The 22,884-nt window shown below is 31.6% G+C and overlaps 1 protein-coding gene and 1 long non-coding RNA gene across 2 annotated transcripts in view; both read left to right on the forward strand.

Annotated features, from left to right (window-relative positions):
• The window catches only part of LOC143248882 (28S rRNA (uridine-N(3))-methyltransferase), a 58,830-nt gene extending 55,692 nt beyond the window's left edge, over nt 1–3,138 (forward strand). The window contains exon 10 of the mRNA XM_076497772.1: nt 701–3,138. Within this exon, the coding sequence (XP_076353887.1) occupies nt 701–763 (63 nt within the window). The 3' untranslated portion in view covers nt 764–3,138. The remainder of the gene's footprint in view (nt 1–700) is intronic.
• A 4,940-nt stretch (nt 3,139–8,078) lies between these two features.
• On the forward strand, nt 8,079–22,504 carry LOC143248884 (uncharacterized). Its single transcript, XR_013027246.1, has 3 exons — nt 8,079–8,323; nt 18,395–18,526; nt 20,955–22,504. It is a non-coding gene; the product is annotated as an uncharacterized LOC143248884 (long non-coding RNA).
• Nucleotides 22,505–22,884: the final 380 nt, after the last annotated feature.

Consider the following 22,884-nt stretch of genomic DNA (forward strand, 5'->3'; position numbering starts at 1 on the left):
AGCCCCCTTAGGCTCAGGTATAGCCACCATAATTTTGAACTACTGACCAGTGGGAACTAACAAATCAGCATATCTGTTGCCATAAGGCTTAATCCAATTTTTAACCAACTAATAGGATTAACTGTCACACTTATAACACAACCTTATGTGAAAGTGAGAACAGAATGCAAACTTTCCAATTTGCAGCCTACCACACTTATTTGTTTTGCTACATCTGGCCTGGGAGTTGGCAGATACAGTTCTTAAAAACACATCAGATGAAAAACTATCTTACTGTATTTGACTCTCTAATTAGGATACTTATAAGCTAGCATAGTGCACAGTGATATTAAGAAATACTAATGAATATTTATTTTATGTATCTTACTTATGACTGTTAATGTTTAAGAAGTTAAGGGTCATTTTGTGGATTTATATGAAAAAATGTGTGTAGTGTTCATGTGAAGAATAATTTCTTCAAAAGCTTGGTTTTCAAGCAAGTTCCATATCATAAGCTAAGAACATATTGCCATAAATAAAATAAAATATGGAGGTATGCACCTAATAATAATGAAATTGTGATGTAGTCTGATATAGTCATATAAAAACATTTTAAATTAGATATAATCCTAACTTGTATTTCAGTTTGAATAAAATATACTATACTACTACAATACTCTCTTTACTGTAAAACTAATTAATGTGTGTTCTTTCTTTACAGGAAGCCATTCTTATTAGTTTAGCTGCAATAAGACCAAAAATATTGGATGTTCATGGAAGATGAAGATAATTTCTTATTGTAAAAAAGAAGTAAATTTATAGTATGAAAAACTTAAATTTGGGTTTCTTTTTGTTCAGTATCACAGTTATAAATAACATTCATTAATATGTTTTCACTTGTTAACTGCTGATTTGTAGTTTTCTCAAGCTTATTAGCACATACGTTTCATTATTATTTTTGATAGAAACCATTTTTTATAATACAAAAAACCTGAAAATCAAATAATAAACAATTAGCAGGTTGGTTTTATTTAAAAAAAAGTCAAATATGAATCATTTCTCCTCCACTACAAAAGATTTTGTTCATGGTTTATAGTATGTACTGGAGGTAGTGACAGCGTTATTTATACCATTCTAGAAATTTAATTTCATGGAGATGGTAGGGACAGCATGTATGTGTCTTATTCAGTGGCAGAAGTGGTAGAGAAAATTGTTTAACTGATAAGAATGGGAAATAAAAATTGGGATTTTAAAATCATCTTGGACTTACCCAAGAACCTCTTAAATTTTATGGTGATAAGAGATCAGGAAGTTGGAATTTTTTGTTACAAACCCAAGAGCTGCTTTATAATACAGATAAAACTGCACAACAAGTTTTGCTTCTTGAAAAGTTTTTGCTGATTGTGACAGGTACCTGGTGGGTATGCACAAATATAGTTTTGGTTTTGCTTCATCACGTAGGAACTCTGAGAAATAGACAGTTAACTGTTTACCGGTAATAACGTATTTAATTGCGTTTATGTTTCTAATATGCTATTAAGTTCATCATAATTAAAAGTGTTTTGCTCCTGATTTTCATTTGTATTCAACGTCCGGTGCATCACGTTGCAGTGTCCAACAGTAGTCAGCAAGCATTGACGGATTCCAGGTGCCCTGATATCGGTTTTCCATTGTAGCAGAACTGAAGATTCCGATAAAACGGTACGTAATGGGCAAATTTGGATGTGATTTTCGTGATCAGCAGCCAAATGTCTATAAGGAACACCCAACAATGTTCAAGAAGCAAAAACTTTGTTGTGCAGTGTAATTTTAGGATCTTACACCAAAAAATTTCTAACAATCTTTTGTTTTTTTAATCAAAGGTGTGTGTTAAAAAGCTATTAAATATTATGATTTTTTTCCACCTTATTTAACTATAAATAGAGGAAGAATTGTGAGATTTTTTATGAAGTTTCTGAGACTTATTTAGTTTTTATGGATCTTTAATTTTAAACATGGTTTACAAATTTATTATTTTAACTTGTTTGGTTTATTCAGTGAAACTGACAATATAGTACTTTTGTTTTAATGATATAACCAGTACAAGTTATTTCACATATACAGCCAATTTACAATAATATTCTCATGAATTAAAATAATCAGTAAAATTAAATCTGACAAGTGTTCTTCTTGGGTTAATGGGCTGAGTGCTTAGTATTCCAAACTGTGATCTGAGCTTACATGATTCATGTTTATCTGTCAAAAAACAAATCTGTGATTCACAATTTGAGACTGTCTTTGCTCTTTGTATCACAAAAGCGATACTATCTTTTTTTTTTTTGTCCCATTATTTAGTTCGGGTATTCCACAAGTGGGTTGTGGATGGATTTGATGAGCTCTCTTGCCTCTAGTCTATTACTTTAAAATCAGGGACAACTAGTGTAGATAGCCCTTGATTTGCTTTGCGCAAAATTCAACAAACAAACAAATACAAAATGTATTGATATAAACAACTTAATAGTTATTAATGTCTTCTAGTGTTGAAGAATGAACTATAATAAATTACTGCAAGGAATATATTTATTCTATGTACTTGATAGAAAATTCCATTTAGGTTTGCCACTAACTAGTGATTAAAAGTTTGGTTGCAAACATGATGCATTGAGGGATGATATGATGAAGCTATATTATATACAAAATGATAGATGAAGAAAAGAAACAAGATAGACAAAGAAACTAATGGCCTAGTCATGGGCAATACAAAACTGAAGTGGCTCAGTAGTTAGTTTAAGGACACAGCACAGATAACTTTAACAGAAACACTCAGTCTTGGAATGAAAAGCATTTATTTATCAGAAGTTAAAAATATAGTAATTTATGTTTCATGAAATTTAACTCTAAGTTGATCATTACAAACAGTGTCAAGGGTTTTTTCACACTGAAGAATCAGGGAAGTTTTCAGAAACATGTTCAATTAGATGTATAAAATTATTTTATCTGCTATTTCTAGAGGTTTTTTACATGAGAAATTATAGTGCTTTGTTTGAAGTGTAAATGTAAGTTGTATGGAAAGCATTTTTCTAGAAGTTTTTAATACTGGCTGAAAAAGTTCTGAGTCAAGAATTAATGAGATTATCAGCAAATTTATCTTTCTTTTAATAAAGGATATTTGATCAGTTGTCTGGAGAGTGGTGGTATAATCAGTGTAGTATTCTAAGAAACATTTGGCCAACAGATCAGTACCACAGTAACAGGAGGTTCTGTATTCATTATGTGAAGCTTCATAAGAAACAACTAAACATTAAAGATTTAGCAACATGATTTGTGTAGCAGAAACATTTATTGATATGCATAAGTATTCTTATCACCTTTGCAGTAACTGATCCATGGCTTCTGGGCATCAGCAGTGACTTCTACCTAAAGTTTTTATCATTCTAGCTTAGCTAAAATTGGGTATAAATATAAAAAAATATCTGGGTGAAAATAGAATTTATTTCCAGATTTCACAGAGCTCTTAGAACACCTTACTGCAGTTAAATGTGATCTCACTAATGGATATTAACCTCAGTGTTCATTCTCATGGACTGTCCAGAGTTGATAACTTCTAAGAATTATTTCCTACCAGATTTAAAACTGTTTCAAAACGAACTTTTTCAAGTCACCTTGAGCATCATTTGTTTAGCAAGTAAATGTAATCATTATTACTGATACTGACAGCTGGCAGGCTGTGACAAATGATAGTGATGGTGTCACTGCCTTCTATTTTAAGATTTTTCCAAAGTCCTTGTGGGAGGTCAGGACTTCAGGTAGTTGGAAAAGAATCAGGTTAGGAATTGTCACTTTATTATAGCAGTATTAAAGATGATGTTTGTATTCAGCAAAATTCAATATTTTTTGAAAGTGTTTGATATATTTAGTCTTTGAAAGGTTAAGAGTTCATCTACCAACAGAGAATTGAATGGTGTAATTTTGGTCACAACTGAATAGAATGATTTCAATTCTAATGTAAAGAAAAACAAAGAAAAGGTTATTCATATCTCAGGAGTTGTACATGCTCATAGCTTTCTAATGTTGTAGTTGATTTGCAACATATGGACGGTCTGATCCATATAGGTATGTTTTAATGTTAGCATCTGGGGCCATCATACTTCAAACAGTCCACTTCTTGCAATAAAGCACCCTCAACCAGCTACTATTTTAGATACATGGAATCTCTTCCTAGTGTCTAGTTATTATGGTAGATTTCAGCTTAAATAATTAACATTCTTTTTTTTGTATTTGTGTTTCTGTGTTTTGTTTAAAAGCAAAGTCACATTGGGCTACCTATTTTGTTCACCACAAGGAGCTGAACACCAGATTTTTGCATTGTAAGTTAGTAAACTTACTGTTGACCCACCAAAGGGCTCTCTTTCATAGCAAGACATCAAGACGAATGATAATTGCATGCTCAGTCAAGCAACAGACAACTGTCGTGTTTGTATATCATTTTTTATCTTCTACATGATACATATTTCACTTTTACATCTGACTGTAAAGTAGTTTTTGTATCTCCAATGCACTCCTCTTTTACAATCTATGGAAAGTAGTAAAACATAACAAGATCTTATAATAAAGTTACTTACTTGTAGCACAGAATTAATTGTACACTATAAAGTAAAGCTCGTTACATAGCCACTTACATAAGATGTAAGTTGAGAAATCTAAAGTTAAGTGTATTAACAAATAACCACCATCAACAACAATTACAATAGGAATAAGTACCACTGAGAAGGAGTCAAGACAACAGATGCAGACATTGTTTGTTCTCCCATGGAGTAAATATCAATGTTCTCAGTTATCATAAGAAGAGCACCAAAAAAGATTAGCAAAAAAGAAATTAATAGTTAAAAAATACAAACGCACCTCTGAAACTTGGTAGGTACAACTTAATCGCTGAACAGACGGCATTTTGATCGGAATGCGTGATGGATGTGTATTACTACTGTTATTTGGTCTGGTGCAACATCACTCTTGACCTGCCACCTCAAGGAGTAAGAAAGTGATCAGTGCTCAAATTCATTTACTTTCTTTAACGTCTGTAAATGTACTAAATGTTTTTGTTTTGTTACGTAGCACGAAAGAATAACTGCTTATCAGTTTGTTTGTAAATGTTTCAAAATTTCGAAGTTTTACGAAAACATAAGAACACTTTCTAAACCATACTTGTTATCCACTGCTTTACACTGAACTTTTGTATGAAGCCAAATTTATAAAGAGAATTGCAGCTATATAAGAAATATAAGAACAGTGACATTGAACACTATTTATTCTACCCTATTAATCAAGTGAAAACTAAGAGAGATACGTTTGGATTCTTATAAAGTTGATATATAACAAGTAGAAAATGGATTCAAATCCCACACGGTATCAACTTATCACTTAGTGTGACGGCAAAATTTCAGGTTTCTGTGTATTTCGTGTACGTATTTATAGTAAGTTTGTAAAACATATTAGTGGTAAAGTTTATTTTGAATTTCGCACAAAGCTATTCAAGGGCTATTTGCGCTAGCCGGCCCTAATTTATCAATGTAAGAGTAGAGGGAAGGTAGCTAGTCATCACCGCCAACTCTTGGACTACTCTTTTACCAATGAGTAGCGGGATTGACCGTCACATAATAACGCCCCCACGGCTGAAAGGACGAGCATGTTTGGTGCGACGGGGATTCAAACCTGCGACCCTCAGATTACGAGTCAAACGCCTTAACCCACCTGGCCATGCCGGGCCTAGTGGTAAAGTAAGATTTAAACTAGAAATACCACTGAACCGAACCTATTTCTGAATGTTTAATATCACAAATGATGTATTTGTTTTCAGTTAAGCCTAATACAATAGAAAGCTAACTAAACCAAGTGCTATAAATTCGTAGAATTTCCGCTGTTACAGCGGGTGATTCAAGTACTAGCAACACCATTCATTGTTAATGTGAATGGATATTTGTATCGCTCTTTAGTAGATTAATATTAACTTTAGGATTATTCAGACAAAGTTTGTAAAAGTGTGTTATCCTATCAAGTTGAAACTAGTTTTGATTATATATAGCACTAAAAAAATCTCAAACAGATTTACAGCTTTAAAAATGGAATAAGCAGTTTGGACAAGTTTGATCAGTGTTTTTTTAAACGTATAAATCCCGTCATGCAGTTTATCACGGTTTGTGACGTTAAACATTCAAAAATAGATAAAATCGTATTTCTAGCAAAAAATTTACTTTACCACTTCATGTGCTTCACGAGCTTGCTGCAGATATGTACAGGGTGGCCCGTGAGTCCCTACCCATATGGGTAGGGACTTACGGGCCACCCTGTACGTTAAATACATACATAACGGTTGCGTAAAGGTAGTACAGTTCATTCTGGTTTTCAGAACGTAATTAACTATGGTTCTTGAGTGTCTGAGAGGTTCAAGACATGTAAAAGAAGATACTAACTGTTGTGATAAAAAAGAAAACCGACATTTTTATCTTGAAACTCATGACACATATGGTTGTTAGCAAATGTAATGATGGTTTCAGTTTCTCGAACTGATAACGGTTAAATGATAACATAATAAATGAGCTACTTTCAGTTTCTTTACTTTAACGTAAGTCCACAGTTCAATCATTGTCGTAATTGTTTTCTTCCCTACGTTGTTTCAGTTTCTTGAGTTTCATTTTACCATAGTTACAATATTATCCTTTGAAGATAAACAACTTACGAAACAACAATTTTTAATCAATGTTATTGTAAAAGAGAAATAAGAATATAATAATAGCGTTAACTTTATAAGCGTAATGTGAAGAGAAATTATTTGGGTTTCAAGGTAATATCAACATGCATTTATATTAAACACATCTTTAAGTTCTTATATTGTAAAATGATTTATTTATTATGTACTACGAAGCACATAAGTATATTTTAACAATTATTAAATCAACTTCAATAGTAGAGTGAAGTGATATATCATAAAATACTGTAATACAATAACACAATCATAGTATAATAATTTGTACAAAGAACAGCAGAAAAGCTGTGGCAGACTGTTCAGATCTCTTAGCAACAAAATACCAACACATATATGCTTATTTGTCAATTATGCATAACAAAAAATATTGAATCTTGTAATGAAGAAAGACAGAAGACTTTTCAAACATCGTCTTCTACGCTCGAGCTACACAGATATCGTATCTCACCAAATATACTTTATACACACTTTCAAACAGAAAAAGCCTATATTAAATTCAAATTTATTATTATTTGTTTCAATGTCAGTATAATGTTTACCATGTTAATTCTGTTCACTAAATAGACATTCCATTTGTAAATCTTAAACAGAGAGCGACACTATGGAATATCTTTGATCTGACTCCATGGGTTTCGAAACACAATTTTTAGCGCTATCTTTTGTCAGGCTTACCACTAAGATACCAGGGTATATAAAAAATGAGTATCTTACCAATCGGATCATTCAAACTTGGTTGAACATATTATTTATTAGTTCTCGAACTTTTAATTCACGATAAAAAGATGTTATCTTAAAATAAGATTTTAAACTCTGTAACGGTTAAATCAATTATAATTAATTAAATTATCAAAAGAAGAAGCGTTCATTTAGTATTTTTTATATATCATTGTAGGAAGGAATTTACTATTCAAAAGTGATTGGCAGTTCATTATAATCGTCTGAAAAAAACAGAAACCAATAAAATTTATAAAATTTGCTACAAGAGACAAGAGTAAAAAGAAATACAGTATTTCTGTAGTGAAGATATTGGTGTGTTGGGGAATGTGTATTAAAGGTAGTGTCTCATTTTATAACCTTGCACCTAAAAGTTTTTCTGTATAAAAATTATTTGATGTAGGTTGAATGTTACTGTTATTTTAATGGTTTTCGTGGTTTGAGAATTTAAAGGATGTGTTGGAAATAAAACCAACGAATTTTGGTTTATCTCTTGTGATTATGCTGTCCAAGATCCTAGTAACCTAGTTCGTTTAACAGTTAACTAATTGTGTTGAAACTGAGATTTATAACAGTTTTCTTTAAAGTTTTTATTACTTAAAATTCTACATATAACTTAACTAATCAGCGGGATTCGTTTGTGACCCAGTTTTTCGTATTTCAGTTTGATTTCTTTGCTATCTTGAATGTCAAAGATAAAATATTGCTAACAGTGTTAGAGGCAGTATTATGAGGTCTGAAAAATTATTGCTTTTATCTTATCGTATCCGTATTTCAAGACAACCGGTAATAAAGTGGTATACATCCCTACAATGGTTATATTTAGGGTTAGCTACTACAACAGTCATAACCGGAAGTGGATCACATCATAAACAACGAGTCATCACACGTGTAAGTATAAAGTTTTATAATTGCTTTTCATTACATAAAGAAGTGAGGGGTAACAAGGTAAAACAAGCAATTCTAGTATGTACAATATGAGATTTTGTGTTAAACTTGATAAAATGTTAACATTATGACAATGTATACTTTCAAAAAAGGTAAACGTAGTCTTCCTGTACTAACAATACTTATAATGGAAGACAGAAAAGTAGGGCACAATAACTTTGATAGAAATTAGGTTTTTATAACACATACATAGTTATGCGAAGGTAATTAGGTGACACTCATTAGTTCAATGAAAATACCTTGATGAATTTCCATTATGCACTGTTTTAAATCCAATTTTCTGTTCGTTTGGTAAGAATTTAATAACTTTTACAGTATAGATAATTACAGGGTTTTCATGAAGATAATACTAAAGAAGCTATCCTCAAAATAAGACCAAAATGTAGCATTGATCCTGTCAATTACCGCGGATTTGTTGTTAAAAAGAGATCTGATATAGATTTAAATAATCAATCATTTAGTTCATTAAGGAACCAATACATTTTAAACATAATGCTTACGTGTAGAATGAGAGGCTTGTAAATGAAATACGTTCTACTATAATTTGAAATATTTATAAAAACAACCTCTGGTTTGGAAAGTCGACACTAGCGGATATATGGAAACTCATAAAAGCTTTCATTTGTTAGGCATATTCCAAGTGAATAATTACCTCTGTTACAAGACAACTTTTATGATAGCAGTAACACAACTGAAACATATGTCTTATAGAGAAGTAGATTTTTGGTACAATGAAAAGCAGATGTTTTATTATTAATGACTTTATTTCTCATTGTGCTAAAACATCTCGTTACTTCTGTACATACCGTAGTATTACTGAATATTTAACGTGTGTTACTCGTCCACCGGTAACAGCTATATTTAAATAACAGTTTCTTTTTAATCTAATATCAGATCTACCTCAGTTTCAATATACCATTTATTTGTTTTAGGATTATATAAAGAATTTACTTAAAGTGTTTTGTAGATCATTTTAGAGGATACAACTTTATATTTTCCTGCAAAGAGGTTTTAATAAACACGTGTAAAAATCAAAAGTCTTGTTTTATCTTGTTTCAGATCCACTACAGTCTATGACTGACTTTTTAGTCATTCTGTTGCGTTAAAGGTGCCTGGTCAATACGTATAAACGTTCTGAATGTAATGCTTATTTAAGGGAATAAACTCTGTAACGCCCTACATATATACCTTAACAATCTTATTAACGTATCTTGGTAACCTGTTTGATTCAGCACGTAGCTATACAACAGACTATCTTCACTTTATTCCACACAGGAAATAGAACTCTAGATTTTAGCATTGTAAATCCGTAAACGTTCCATTGATTCACTGAGAGACGATGTTGGCAAACTGTTGATATTTTCTAACTGGATACAAAGCTTTGTTTCATGTTATTTTACAAGCAGAAGAATCTAATACTGACTTTTATGGGTTAATACAGTGGATTTATCGGTCATTATTACAAAAAATGTTCAAAAATATTTTAATCTAATGTTTATTTAAAGAAGTAAAATATATAAAGCTCTATATACAGATGCTATCGTTACAATTAACCCCATTGATTGACGATATTTTCTTAAGATGCCAATTTTAGCGATAAACATAGGTGACGTTTTTACACCATTTGATTTGACGAACCCAGAAATAATAATTTCTGTACTTTGCTTTTAGTTGCTCATCTGCAATTTTAGTTTATTTGAGTCACATTCTTAACTAAACAGTTTCCTTTAAACATGTATGTCTAGTGTGTTTGAAACCAATTAGAATACCATTATATATTAATGCATCCAATACATTCATAACTTCAAGTATAGCGTCTGGATTAGATAATTGGACAAGTCTTTTTAAATCTTCAACGAGCGTGGGTAAGGCTTTACTTCTCTTCCCTTTCAAACTCCCAAACTATGATTTTGATACCTCTGATATGACATTTCCCATGGATCACCGAGAAATAGTTTACCACAGACACCTTACTTCTATTGAATATAAAAGGCTGCATACTCGTAAATCGTTTGTCTCTACACTGCGTTTTATTAAGTGAATCGATAGGATTAATTTTTGATATACAATAATTATTGTATATATGTATATATATATACACATATTAAAATGGCTAGGTGTCTAGCGCCCTCTACTCTCAGTCTGAGGATCGCGAATTAGAATTCCCATCCCATCAAACATGCTTGCCCTTTCAGTCATTATAATGTTACAGTAAATCCCATTATTCGTTGGTAACGAGTAGCCCAAAAGTTGGCGGTGAGTGGTGATGACTAGCTGTCTTTCTTTCAGTTTTTTACTGCTAAATTAAGAACGGGTAGCAAAAATTGCTCTTGTGTAGCTTTGCGCGAAATTAAAAAAACAAAACAAAACCAAATATATTAAAATAATTAAACCAGATTCAACGAACAAAATCTTGTATGTTTCAAAGAATAGCTTATAGCTGACCCATTGATTCCATATTCTAGTTTGCTGATTATCCAGCTCGAAGACGATTTAGTATTTCCACTTTCACCGAGAGAGTAAAAAACAGTTTACATTTACTAGAATAACAAGTGGGTGAAGCAGCTGGCCTTTTAGAAAAAAATTGAGCAATATTTGCAGAACTTCGCAAAATATACCGGATTATAAGTGCAAATAACGTTTATTAATAATCCAAAATGTGTGAACAAGGTTAGTAGCAAATTTATCGCATAGTGCATTGTAGAATATAACCATTTGTATTCAAGTAGGTAAAAGTCATTTTAACTTTAAATTAAATACTTTGTATTAAGGTATATTAATAAAAAAATGACATTAAAACGAATTCAGTAAATAAACTTTTAATGTTATACATGTTTTTATTACCTAATTTCATAAGAAACTGTTTAAATAAATTTTCAGTATACACCTGTTTGTATTACGTGAAACTTTTTCGCTCTGAATTGCCCATTTTAGAATTTTTTTCTACCATTATATGGCCATGTAACTTTACGTAGAATTTCACACGTGTGTTATACATGTCTCTGAGGTAAATAGCTCTTTTGTAGAGACAATTTTCCGAAGCTGTTTTATTTTAGTGGCAGAAATGTTCACGAGTAAGGAGAATAAATTCGCGTATATTACATACATGCTTTATATTTAAACCTCGCACTTTAGCGGGACGCATATGAACAAATACGTGCACTATCAGAAATTAAATTAATAGAGAAACTCAAAATTAACTCATTTTAATAAATTCAATTAACTAATATATCCTCTGTTCTCAAAGTGACCCAACATAGCGTTTAGGATGCTCGACTCATAATCTGAGTATAGCGGGTTCGAATCCCCGTCACAGCAAACACGATCGCCCTTTCAACCGTGGGGACGTTATAATGTAACGGTCAATTCCACTATTTGTTGGTAAAAGAGTAGCCCAAGAGCTGGCGGTGGGTGGTGATGACTAGCTGCCTCCCTCCAGTCTGAAACTGCTAAATTAGGGACAGCTAGTGTAGGTAGCTCTCGTTTAGTTTTGCGCGAAATTCAAAAACAAATAAACAAACAAAAAATGAGCTGAAAATATTTTTCTGGTGAGGACGAAAAATAATGGCTGCATGAAATTTTATATTATTTTGTCCTCGCCAAACTTGAAAAAAACAACAACAACAAAAAAAGAAACTTAAGTCTGCGTCTCTATACCACAGTCGTTTACGCTATTCTTGCAACATGTTTCAAAAAAGCAATCAATTCACTTGTCATTTCCTGTCATCAAATATTAAGATTTCTAAATGATTGATCGGAACACGCTCATGGGAGTAAAATAGCAAAAAAGACTGCTGCTTCTACTCTGGCAATAACTCAAGTTTCTACATAATAACATCTGTGTCAATAAGTTTGTAAACGTAAGTTTCTTGAATAAATTATTATACATTTTCACAAAAGCAGTTTAAATAACTCAGCCAACAAACTTTGACATTTCTTAGGAATATGAGTTAAGTTATAATTAATAACTACGAATGAGAGAAAGCACAGAGAGCTAAAAATTGAAATTTTGAAGTATATTGCGTTTCTTCTAAATATCTGGAAGTATGTACTTTTGAAAATTTTAAATATAAAAAAAAGATATATATATATGTATAATGAATGGCAAAGTACATATGAAACGCATTTTTAAGCACATCAAAATTTATGACGGTATGCCAGTGAACTACGTGTATAACACAAATAAAACATAAGTAAACTCTTTCAACTCACTCAATAACTGTCAGTTACAGTACTGATTGTTACTGTAAGTTATGAAAGTTATAAAAGATATACAGCTTTCTGGCAATAGTTACACAAGGATGAATTAACTGACATATTTTACTTTATACAGAAACCACATGATACGGATAGAAAATGCTCTACTTTGACTATGTATATAATATTATTTGTAGTTTGACAAACTAAGTTGATACGGGCAACAAGTCAGGACTAATCTACGAGAACAGCCAGTGAAAAGGAAAACATTTCACGTTTTTTAATTTTCTTTGAACTATGAAAAGCAACCTATTTCATCTATTTATATCGTAAAGTTTTCAACCTAAATGAAAGTCAATATCGTATTTTAATTGTTCTACGCTATTTTACTAATACTTCTCTGTATAAATTATCCTGAAATGTCAAAAATAACTTGAAACTGACTTTATTTAACACTTACAATGTGAGAGAAAAGAATTACGTTTAGTTAATTTACATACAGGGGTCACTAATTAGTCGGTCTCATTTAATTGTATAATATAATTTATGTCGAAAACGTGCTCTTTATAACAATCATTCTAATTTTAAATATTTCAGTAAATCTAATGAATCATGTTAAACCTGGAAGTAAGGAAAAATTATAAGAAACTATTACCTGAAAAAATGATTTTGTCCACGAAAATCGCGACAAAAACAAAAGGTTTGGTTTGTTTTGAATTTCGCGCAAAGCTACACGAGAGCTATCTGTGCTAGCCGTCCCTAATTTAGCAGCGTAAGACTCGAAGGAAGGCAGCTAATTATCACCACCCATCGCCAACTTTTCGGCTACTCTGTTACCAACGAATAGTGGGATTGAACTTAACATTATAACGCCTCCACAGCTGGAAGAGGGAGCATGATTTGGTGTGACGGGGATTCGAACCCGCGATCCTCGGAAGACGAAGTGGAGTGCTTTAACCACCTGGTCATGCCGGGCCTGACACAAAAGGACACATGTAACAGTTGAGTGAAGAAACACTTAAAACATCTATTTAGTATTTAATATTTTAGAAGTTTCAAGTCTAAAATATAATTTTCCTAAATAACAACTCAATAAAACAAAACTGTAGCCCTTAATATGTTAATAGAATAGCGAAATTTTATTTTATATTCGCATGTACCTCTTCAAGACTTTGAGTATCTCTGTTAATATAAACTTTTATACAAGTCATTATACATGATCGAGCTTTCAGTAGTGAGGATGGGGTAATTATTACCAGTTAATTCCACAAGTATAATATAAAGTTTTCTTTCGTGATGACGAGAAATCCACATGAGATAAAAATGTGTCACAGGACGGCTGATATTAACACTTTTACTAATAAGACAGAGAAAAACATTTCGACTTTTTTGGGCCATCTTCTGTTAACAAACAAGATTGTTAACCTGAAGATAACCTAAGAAGGTCGAAACGTTGTTCTCTGCTTTATTAATGAAAGTGTTCTTTCGCAATTGAATGGATTTAAAGGTCAGAAGTCTCCAGTGAAGAAGTCTATTTTTCTAGAACTATCTGCGCTAGCAGTCCCTAATTATGAAATGACAGACTAGAAGAAAGGCGAGCATACATCACGATCCACGGCCACCTCTTGAGCAGCTCTTTAACTAAAGAATAATAACCCCTTGCAGTTGAAAGTGTGAGTCTGTTCTGTGACAGTTTACGAATCGATTGCCACGGTCGCCATATTATGCCATGCTCAATGAAGAAATTAAAACGAAGATTAAGGAGGATTAGAACCCAAGATTTTGTTATCGAGTTGATAATTCAACCAACTACGTTATCTAAATTATCTCAACAACTCCAGCTTGACTGAAGCGTCTATTCAATAAAAAAAATCGTAAAATAATTCACGCGCTGAAGCTTTACCCTTACAGTTTCTCTAACTTAAACAACTAAAATTGGTATTTCTAAAAAAATATGTAAAATAGCAGATTCTGAGTTCTGCGGGTTAAGTGACACAATTTTAACAAAACTGCAAAAATTGTATTTAATGACCAGCGAATTGAAGTATTCGCTTTTCGTTAACATAGTTGTTATAAAAACAAACAAATAAAGGCTATGCTCAAATACTAGTTGATATTTTTTGATTTTATTTTTTTTAAAGTTTGGTTGTTGTTAAACCCAAAGATGTACGGTGAGCTATCTATGTTCTGTCCACCACGGATGTTTTTGTTGTTGTTGTTTTTTAAAAAAGCTTAAACTTATAGGTCAGTTTGGCACCTTCAAACCTTTTATGATTTTTAAGAAAGACTATTACAATAAATATTTAGCAAAATTGAGTCCATCAAAGCAAGTTATGGTAAGTTCACTCTGTAATTTAAAAGTGAGAGCTATTGAATATCTACTGACTGAAATTAACAGCTTGTTTCGTGCAATAAAAGTTAGTCAAATGTTTTGTTTCCTCTTTCACAAAATAATGAAGTTAGGGATGTATATATTATGATTAGCTATAATATTTAATTACAGTTTAATTGGTTCTTTAAAAAAATATAAGAATAATTAATAACTTTTATGGTATATCGGACAAAGTTTAAACAAAGTTTTTGTTACTGAAAGAATACCTAGAACGTTTTTTTATTTAAAAATATCACGCAACAACTGCTGGTTTTTGTTTTTGTACCTTAAATAGATGGTTAGGAATCGATTTAACCAGATTTAGTTTTAAGCCTATTTTAACTCTATTATACATGATATCTAAATGTTCGTTAAGTACCAACAAAATATAAATACATCAACGTTCTGCAATGCATCTTGGTATTCGGCATTTAGAACAATGAAGAACGTATATCACAAATTCAAAGTGTAATTATAGCTTCAGTTTCTTTTTATAAAAACTGATAAACGTAATCTGTTGAGAATTACTGCTTTCAGCAGAAGACTGTTATTTTACTCGTTACGTTTCCTGTTCTTGTCCTAGCTGTAACAAAATTGTTGATTCTAACTGACATGTATGACCTCAATATTACTTTTAGGTTCTCTAATGTTTACAAAAGTAACGTTTCCAAAGTTTTATGCAACACGTCTATATTCAGTGAATTAGGGAAAACATATTAGGGCTCAGTAAAAAGTATACATATATTTGACATTCAACTTGTTAAAATCTGAAAAGATACAGTTAAAAAAATACTTGATTGAGAAATAAGAGTACTTTCATAAAGTGATAAATAAAATTCAGGACGGCATAGGCAGGTGGTTAAGGCGCTCGATTCTTACTTTCCGGCTTCGAGTCTCCATCACACTTGGGGCGTTATAATGTTGTGATCAATCCTACTATTCGTCAGTAAAAGAGTAGTCCCAGAGTTAACATCTTTTACTGCTAAATTATGGACACCAATTGAAGGAAACCCTTATGTAGTTTTGCGCCAAATTAAAAACAAAGTTCAGCAAGGTAAAGTGGTTAAACTTTAGAATGCCAATGCAAATTAAAATATTTTGTAATGAGAAAATTAGAGGTGCTGAACTTAGTTTTACAGATCTTTTAGTAATAAAATTTATATTTAATTGAGTCATTCTGAAAAGGATGATACAATGATTAAACCTCAATCAATCAAGTATTTTCAATGAGATGAAATATTATGTATTGTTACATAATCATAGCATAAATTTATACCATGCAAACAATACATGTTTGTAGGAGTAAATGACTATGATACAATAATTAAAACCTTTTTAACAAAATCATTAATACAACGTCTATTGTGTAATAATTAAAAATTTATTAGTGTGTGACAAAACACTTCACACAAGTCATCAACGTCTCGATTTAATCATTATCTGTAATGATAAATGAGTGACTTACTAATTATCCATCTGTTATGTATATAATCATTTATCACCTAGAAACAATTTTTTGAAAGTATAGAATGCATAAATTCTTTCAGTGTTTTTTAGGATGATGTTACACAAATAATGCATAACCAATAATCGCCCTATGTTACTATTTAAAATACCAGACCTTTCAGATTGTCTATCACAAAACATGTATACAAAATCAAGGTTTAACTTTACTCACACATATGTGACATGTACGTAAAATCTGTCGAACATTAGTCTATTTAAAACGTAAGAAAAAAAGGATTTTGAAAATACTGTATGATGTCAGCAAGCTTTAACAAACCAAATAAACTAAACAAGTGACCCTTTGAAGATCATCTGAGTAAGAATGATGAAAGTGCAAATCTAGCTTGAAATTATGTGCACTGCATTACAATGCAGTTTAAAGTTTGAAAAGTTAAGAGCAAGTGATAGATTTGAAGGATACACTTCTAGGATCATTTTGCAACACTTCAGATTTGGTGTATAAACCAAGTTAGTCCACAAACAATTAATTAATAAAGTATTTTCAATGACATCACATATTATTTATTTTTACATAATCAATAATTACAACATACATTTTCCTGTGCACACAATACTTGTCTGTAGATTCAAGTTAGTATGATACAACAAATAAAACTTATACAACAAAGTAGTCAATAAACGATTACATTTTACATTTTTCACAAATACCTTCACAGAGACTAACAATTTAAACTGATGCCAGTCTAGATAAACCTTGGTGTTGTTTAACTTTACTACACACACACACATAAAATTTGTTGAAGAGAAGTCTGTTTAAGACATAAGAAAAAAAGGAATTACAACAACACTATATGATGTCATCGAGCTTTAAACTTTAATCAATCAAGTATTTCCATTGACATGAAATGTTATTTTTTGTTACATAGTCCCAACATAATTTTTTACCATACACACAATACATTTAATTTATCACTTATCTTAACAGTGAGTTCTTTGATCATTGTCAAAGAATGTTAAATCATGACTGGAAAAAATAAAGAATTCATTTTAAGGAAAGTTTTATAATGAAGTTAAAATATCAGTTGTATAAAACAATGGATTTAGCGACTGATACACTTTATTATATTGTATATTATATCACTAAGAACTGGGTTTCGATAACCGTGGTGAGCAGAACAGAGATAACCCATTGTGTTGCTTCGTGTTTGACTTTAAACACACACGATTCCAGAAAAATGGAATGCAAGTTTCACTTTAAAAGATATGTAATATTAAAAGTTTGAATGGCGTGTATTCATTTTCAATTAAATAACCATTACTGAAACTTAAGGGGCAGGTAGCTCAAGTTTTCTTTATTTTAGAATATATACAAAATATTTGAAAACTACATACGCCATACACTTTATGTACAGCTTAAAATCTAATCTTCAGTGTGAAAGGAAATACTTGTAAAGTGTCAGTCAGACATGCTCAGATATTAGAGTATATTTAAACTTTTACTAATATGACGATTCGTTGATAAAAAGAGTAGCCTAAGAGTTGGTGGTCAGTGTTGATGACTACCTGCTTTCCCTCTGGTCTTTCACTGTTAAACTACTGATAATTACATAAGCATCCCTAAAGTGCCAGTCCTTGATTTTGTTATTTCTATTTTTTTTCTTTAGGTTCCACATTTGGTTTTCGCTTATTTTAATTGTGAGTTCTTTGGTCATCGTTATATTGGATCACGACTGAAGGAAAAAAAACGAATTCACTTCACGTAAAATTGTATATAGAACTTGCAGACTTGTAACACGTTACGCAAAATTGTATAAAGAAGTATTAATTGTATAAAACACTGTACTTAGTCACTGATACACTTAGGAAGTGAAGTTAAGTAGCCTAGGCAATTTAAGCATAAATATTATGTTTTAAGTCAAAGATTGCGAACACTGAATTTCTTTGATTTATGTACTGCTGCTTTTATTTTGTCATTGTAGGTTGTTGACTAATGCTAGTGATTATCATATTAAATAACCGGTGATACTAGAGCGTCAAGTGGCGTAACGGTATGTCTGCAGACTTACGACATTGGAAGCAGGGTTTTCAATAACCGTGGTGGGCAGAACGAGGTAACATATTGTGTAGCTTTGTGCTTAACTCTATACACGCGTGGTTCTAGACAAAAAAACAAAATGCAGTTTTCACTTTAAAGCATTTGTAAGGTCGATAGATTTGAATGGCAAACGATTTATAGCATGAAATTTATAACTATAGTAAAATCTGCTTAGGTTGAACGCAGTAAATAATTATGTTTAGATAATTTGATGATAGAAAAACTCTAACATATTGTTAGAAAAAATATTAACTTGTTTTACTGTCTTTAACGTTAGGGCTTAAATTTCTTTAACTTGCATTATTCAGAGAATGTTTAATTTCCTATTCTTCTAGTTATTATACAAAATGTCTTCGTAAATACAGGTACCTGATATACTTCGAGCTGTTGAAGGTTCAAGTACTGATAATTAAAAGTAAAATATTTTCATAAATAGAACTTGCTTGTTTGTTTGAAATTGTTTGAGCAAAGTTACTTTAGGACTATCTTCACTAGCCATCTCTAATTTAGCAATGTGAGACTAAAGGGAAGGCAGGTAGTTATCACTATTCACTCACAATTCTTGAGCTATTCTTTTACCAACGAATAGTGGAATCGACAAAAACACGGTAGAAAAGGCGGTCTTGTTTGGCGTGACGGGGATTTGAACCCGCGACCTCGATTACGAGTCGAACACCCTAACCACCTGGCCATGCAGGACCATTGATTTCAAATGGTAAAGTCATTGTACACCACATCTTGTTACGCTTTGGTACATTTTATGTAGAGGACATATGGATGATTTAAATAAAATTTGTATGCTATCGATCTTAATTTTGGTTCCCGCAGAAATACAAATTTTGTAATAGTGGAAAATATTTCAGCTCATAAAATTAATTAAACCATTTGTAATCCATAGGGGCTCTTTTTTTAAACATAGAATTCATACTGCAGTTTCGCGTTAAACGTGTATGTCGCTATGTGGGGTAACCTGTTAGGAAGCTTAGAACACAATATATAGTATTGTTGTTGTTTGTTTTAGAACAAAACTACATTGTATTATCACCTGTATCTACCGCAGCGAGTCGAATCCTGGATTTTAGTGTTGTAAGTCTGTAACTTATTGTTGTTCGACCAGGGGACATATAATATTGGCTACTGACGAATAAAAAAACTCAATAATATAGAATTAGTACACGATATGCAAAAACGATTTCTTAGTTCTGTACAAAAACGAAATCTCGACGATTATCTTTTCATCTTATTTTCTTCTTTCCTATGTAGCTTAACAGTGAATCTACAGGCTTACGACACTAAATGTTCGATACTTATGGTGGGCAGAGCACAGATAGTCAAACGTATAGCTTTGTACTTAACAGCAACTAAAACAAAATATTATTTTCTTCACAATTTTCTAAGTAAATATCAACCTTCCATTTATCAGAATGATAAATAAATATAATAAGCAGTCGAATTAAATTGTTTTTGCAAAGTTAATTTAATAGTTGCAAGAAGATTTACATTTTCTTTCTCAATGATGTATGAACTACCAGGAGGCCATAAGTGTGTTTTCTTATAACAAAGCCACAAGATGCTACCTTTCATGTCCACCGACGGGACTACTCCTAATTTTAGAGTTATAAATACGTAGACTTACCGCTGTCCCACTGGGAGACAGGACCCTAAATGTACTTTCAAAGTACTATCCAGTAATGTGGACTTTTTGTTTTCATTTCATCCCTTTTTATATCATGATGAACACATAACAATCGCAACCATAATACAATTAAAATGAATTAGAACGCGTAGACCATGCCAGGTCAGATTATGTCTGTATATTATAGTATAAAATTTATTGTCTGGATGCACAGTAAAAAAAATGTCAAGACATTCAAGTTAGGGCTATCGTCCCTTAAATATATAAAATTGTATATGTGTAGTGTAACGGATTTCTTAGTGTGTATTTATTTTGATATCCATGTGTGTTCTAGTTAAATATATATTTAGAAAAGCATGTAACTTGCAGTGTTAAATATGTACCGTGAAATTCTTGCCTATTCTCTAAATTTGTAGAAAATTTTCGAGTGTAAAAATCAACAATGTACTATGTATGTATGTAAAATACTAGTGATTGTCAGTATTGTTGCCAACTGACCTTACGAGAACATTGCCTTAACATTTATAAATCGACAATCCAAGAGATAGTTTTTATATATTGTTAGTTTGCTACAGTTGGTATACTGTAAATCTCGAAAGCTATAACTGTGATAAATGCATATCAATCGGAAAACTACAAATATTTAACCAAGAACATTTATAGAATTCGAATATTACTATTCGAATGCATAGTAATAATGTGTAATAATATAATAAAAATATATTATATTTTTATATAATAAAAAAGATTTATTATATATAAACATATATAATATGTTTAACTTCAAAGAATTATCTTTGGACGCTAGTATCTCTATGAGAACATTACATATCTTAGTCGGAGAAAAGTAAACGGCATGAGACCAGCCAAGAATAGAGCTACCTGTTAAGTGAACTATACTGATATCAACTCGAAACTAATTCGCTCTTGTAAACCGCCGATAAAATACTCAATTCCAGACCAGATGGAAGACTCAGTATTGTTTGCAAGTTTGTGAAACTTTTGTATATAAGTCATCATTTGTAATAACTATTGTTATAAATTGTGTTATTATTTGTATATTAAAATATAAGAAAGAAAACTGCGTGTATCAACCTTGGTGGCAAATATCATTAATTTGATACATATTGTGTAAGATAAATTATTATACGTAACGGTGGATCTCTCAGGCTGAAGATTTTATGTTTCATTTTCCTATTATTTTTCATCACCCAAATCTAGCTACGTAGAACCATTCTTTATTGTTCATCACCAAAATCAATAGACGTAGAACTATTCTGTGTAGTTTATTGCCCAAACTAAGAAACGTAGAACGTAATATATCTGCGGTATTAATTTTTGTAGAAACCGTATTTCGATATCCATAGTGGGCAGAGCACAGATAGACCTCTGCGTAGCTTTGTGCTTGACTATAAACAAACCATTAAACCAGTTGTTATATACAGAAGAAAAAAATACTTTTTACTCTTTTTGTATTGAACTGATTGCACATCTTTTGTTCCCCAATCAAAGTATCGTTTTTATTCAAAACTTATTGTAAGAGGCTATTATTGGTAAATGTTATGGCATTTTACTGTGTAGACATTGGTATTTAAACCAAACATACATGATTCAATTACTTTTTATTAATTCAGAAAAGATATGACAAACCCACGCAGGTTGACAAAAGTTTGGTATGAATGATAGTATGATATTTTGGACAACAGTGTCAAAATGTATTTTTGAACATTCCAACGTTACAGTCTTTAAATAAGATAAAAAAGAGAAAAAAAGTTGAAATTCTCATTTGGACATATTTCCAAGTTCACATACGGATAAGGCTTGATACGTTTTTATTCTCTTCCAGTTAATATGAGGTTGATGTTAATTTGATTACCAGAGACGTATGTAATTGTGAAATCGATAACCGAGTTTCAAATGAAATCGGTTTTCAAGTTGTGTTGTTAATATGCCAAGTAGAAAGTTTTTTGAATAACAATAAAACGTCGCAAATTACGGTTTTAAGTTTATCGTTTTAGTTACAACTTTGATTTTTTGTCATTTTTTTACGAATCTATTATTTCCAGTCATTTTCAACCATTCCATATGTTCATATATTTAAACGAGCAACTCACGCTTTAATGTGGATTTCAAAAATGGTCATCAATAAAATTGTACGCCTTTCATCCAGGGGTTGTTGTTATTGTTTTTAAATTGAGCACAAAGCGACACAATGGGTTATGTATACTTAGCCCACCACGGGTATTGAAACCCGGATTTTAGCAATGTAAGTCCATAGACTTACCGCGATGCCATTTTCCAGTAGAAAGTTTGAATACTTATAATGATGCTAAGAATCAGGTTTCGATACCCACGATGAGCAGAAGATGGATAGCCCATTGTGCAGCTTTGTGCTTAATAGCAAACACAGAAACAAAATAAAACTACATGCGGTTTCAAAACATTACTATAATATCTTACAAAGCAACTGGACGTTATTGTAAAAATTGCTAAATGAAAGTGAGAGAATGGACGAATGTTGTACATAATTATACACGTATACAAGTGTATGTTCTGAAACATGTACACCTGTTGTAGTAGAGGCTAGGGATCAACAAGTATATACAACAGTTTACAGCTCCGTGGCTTATCACGTCTTAACGGTTTTATTATACAAGTGTATGTTCTGAAACATGTACACCTGTTGTAGTAGAGGCTAGGGATCAACAAGTATATACAACAGTTTACAGCTCCGTGGC

This window comes from Tachypleus tridentatus, chromosome 4 (assembly GCF_004210375.1).
Source record: "Tachypleus tridentatus isolate NWPU-2018 chromosome 4, ASM421037v1, whole genome shotgun sequence".
NCBI lineage: Eukaryota > Metazoa > Arthropoda > Merostomata > Xiphosura > Limulidae > Tachypleus > Tachypleus tridentatus.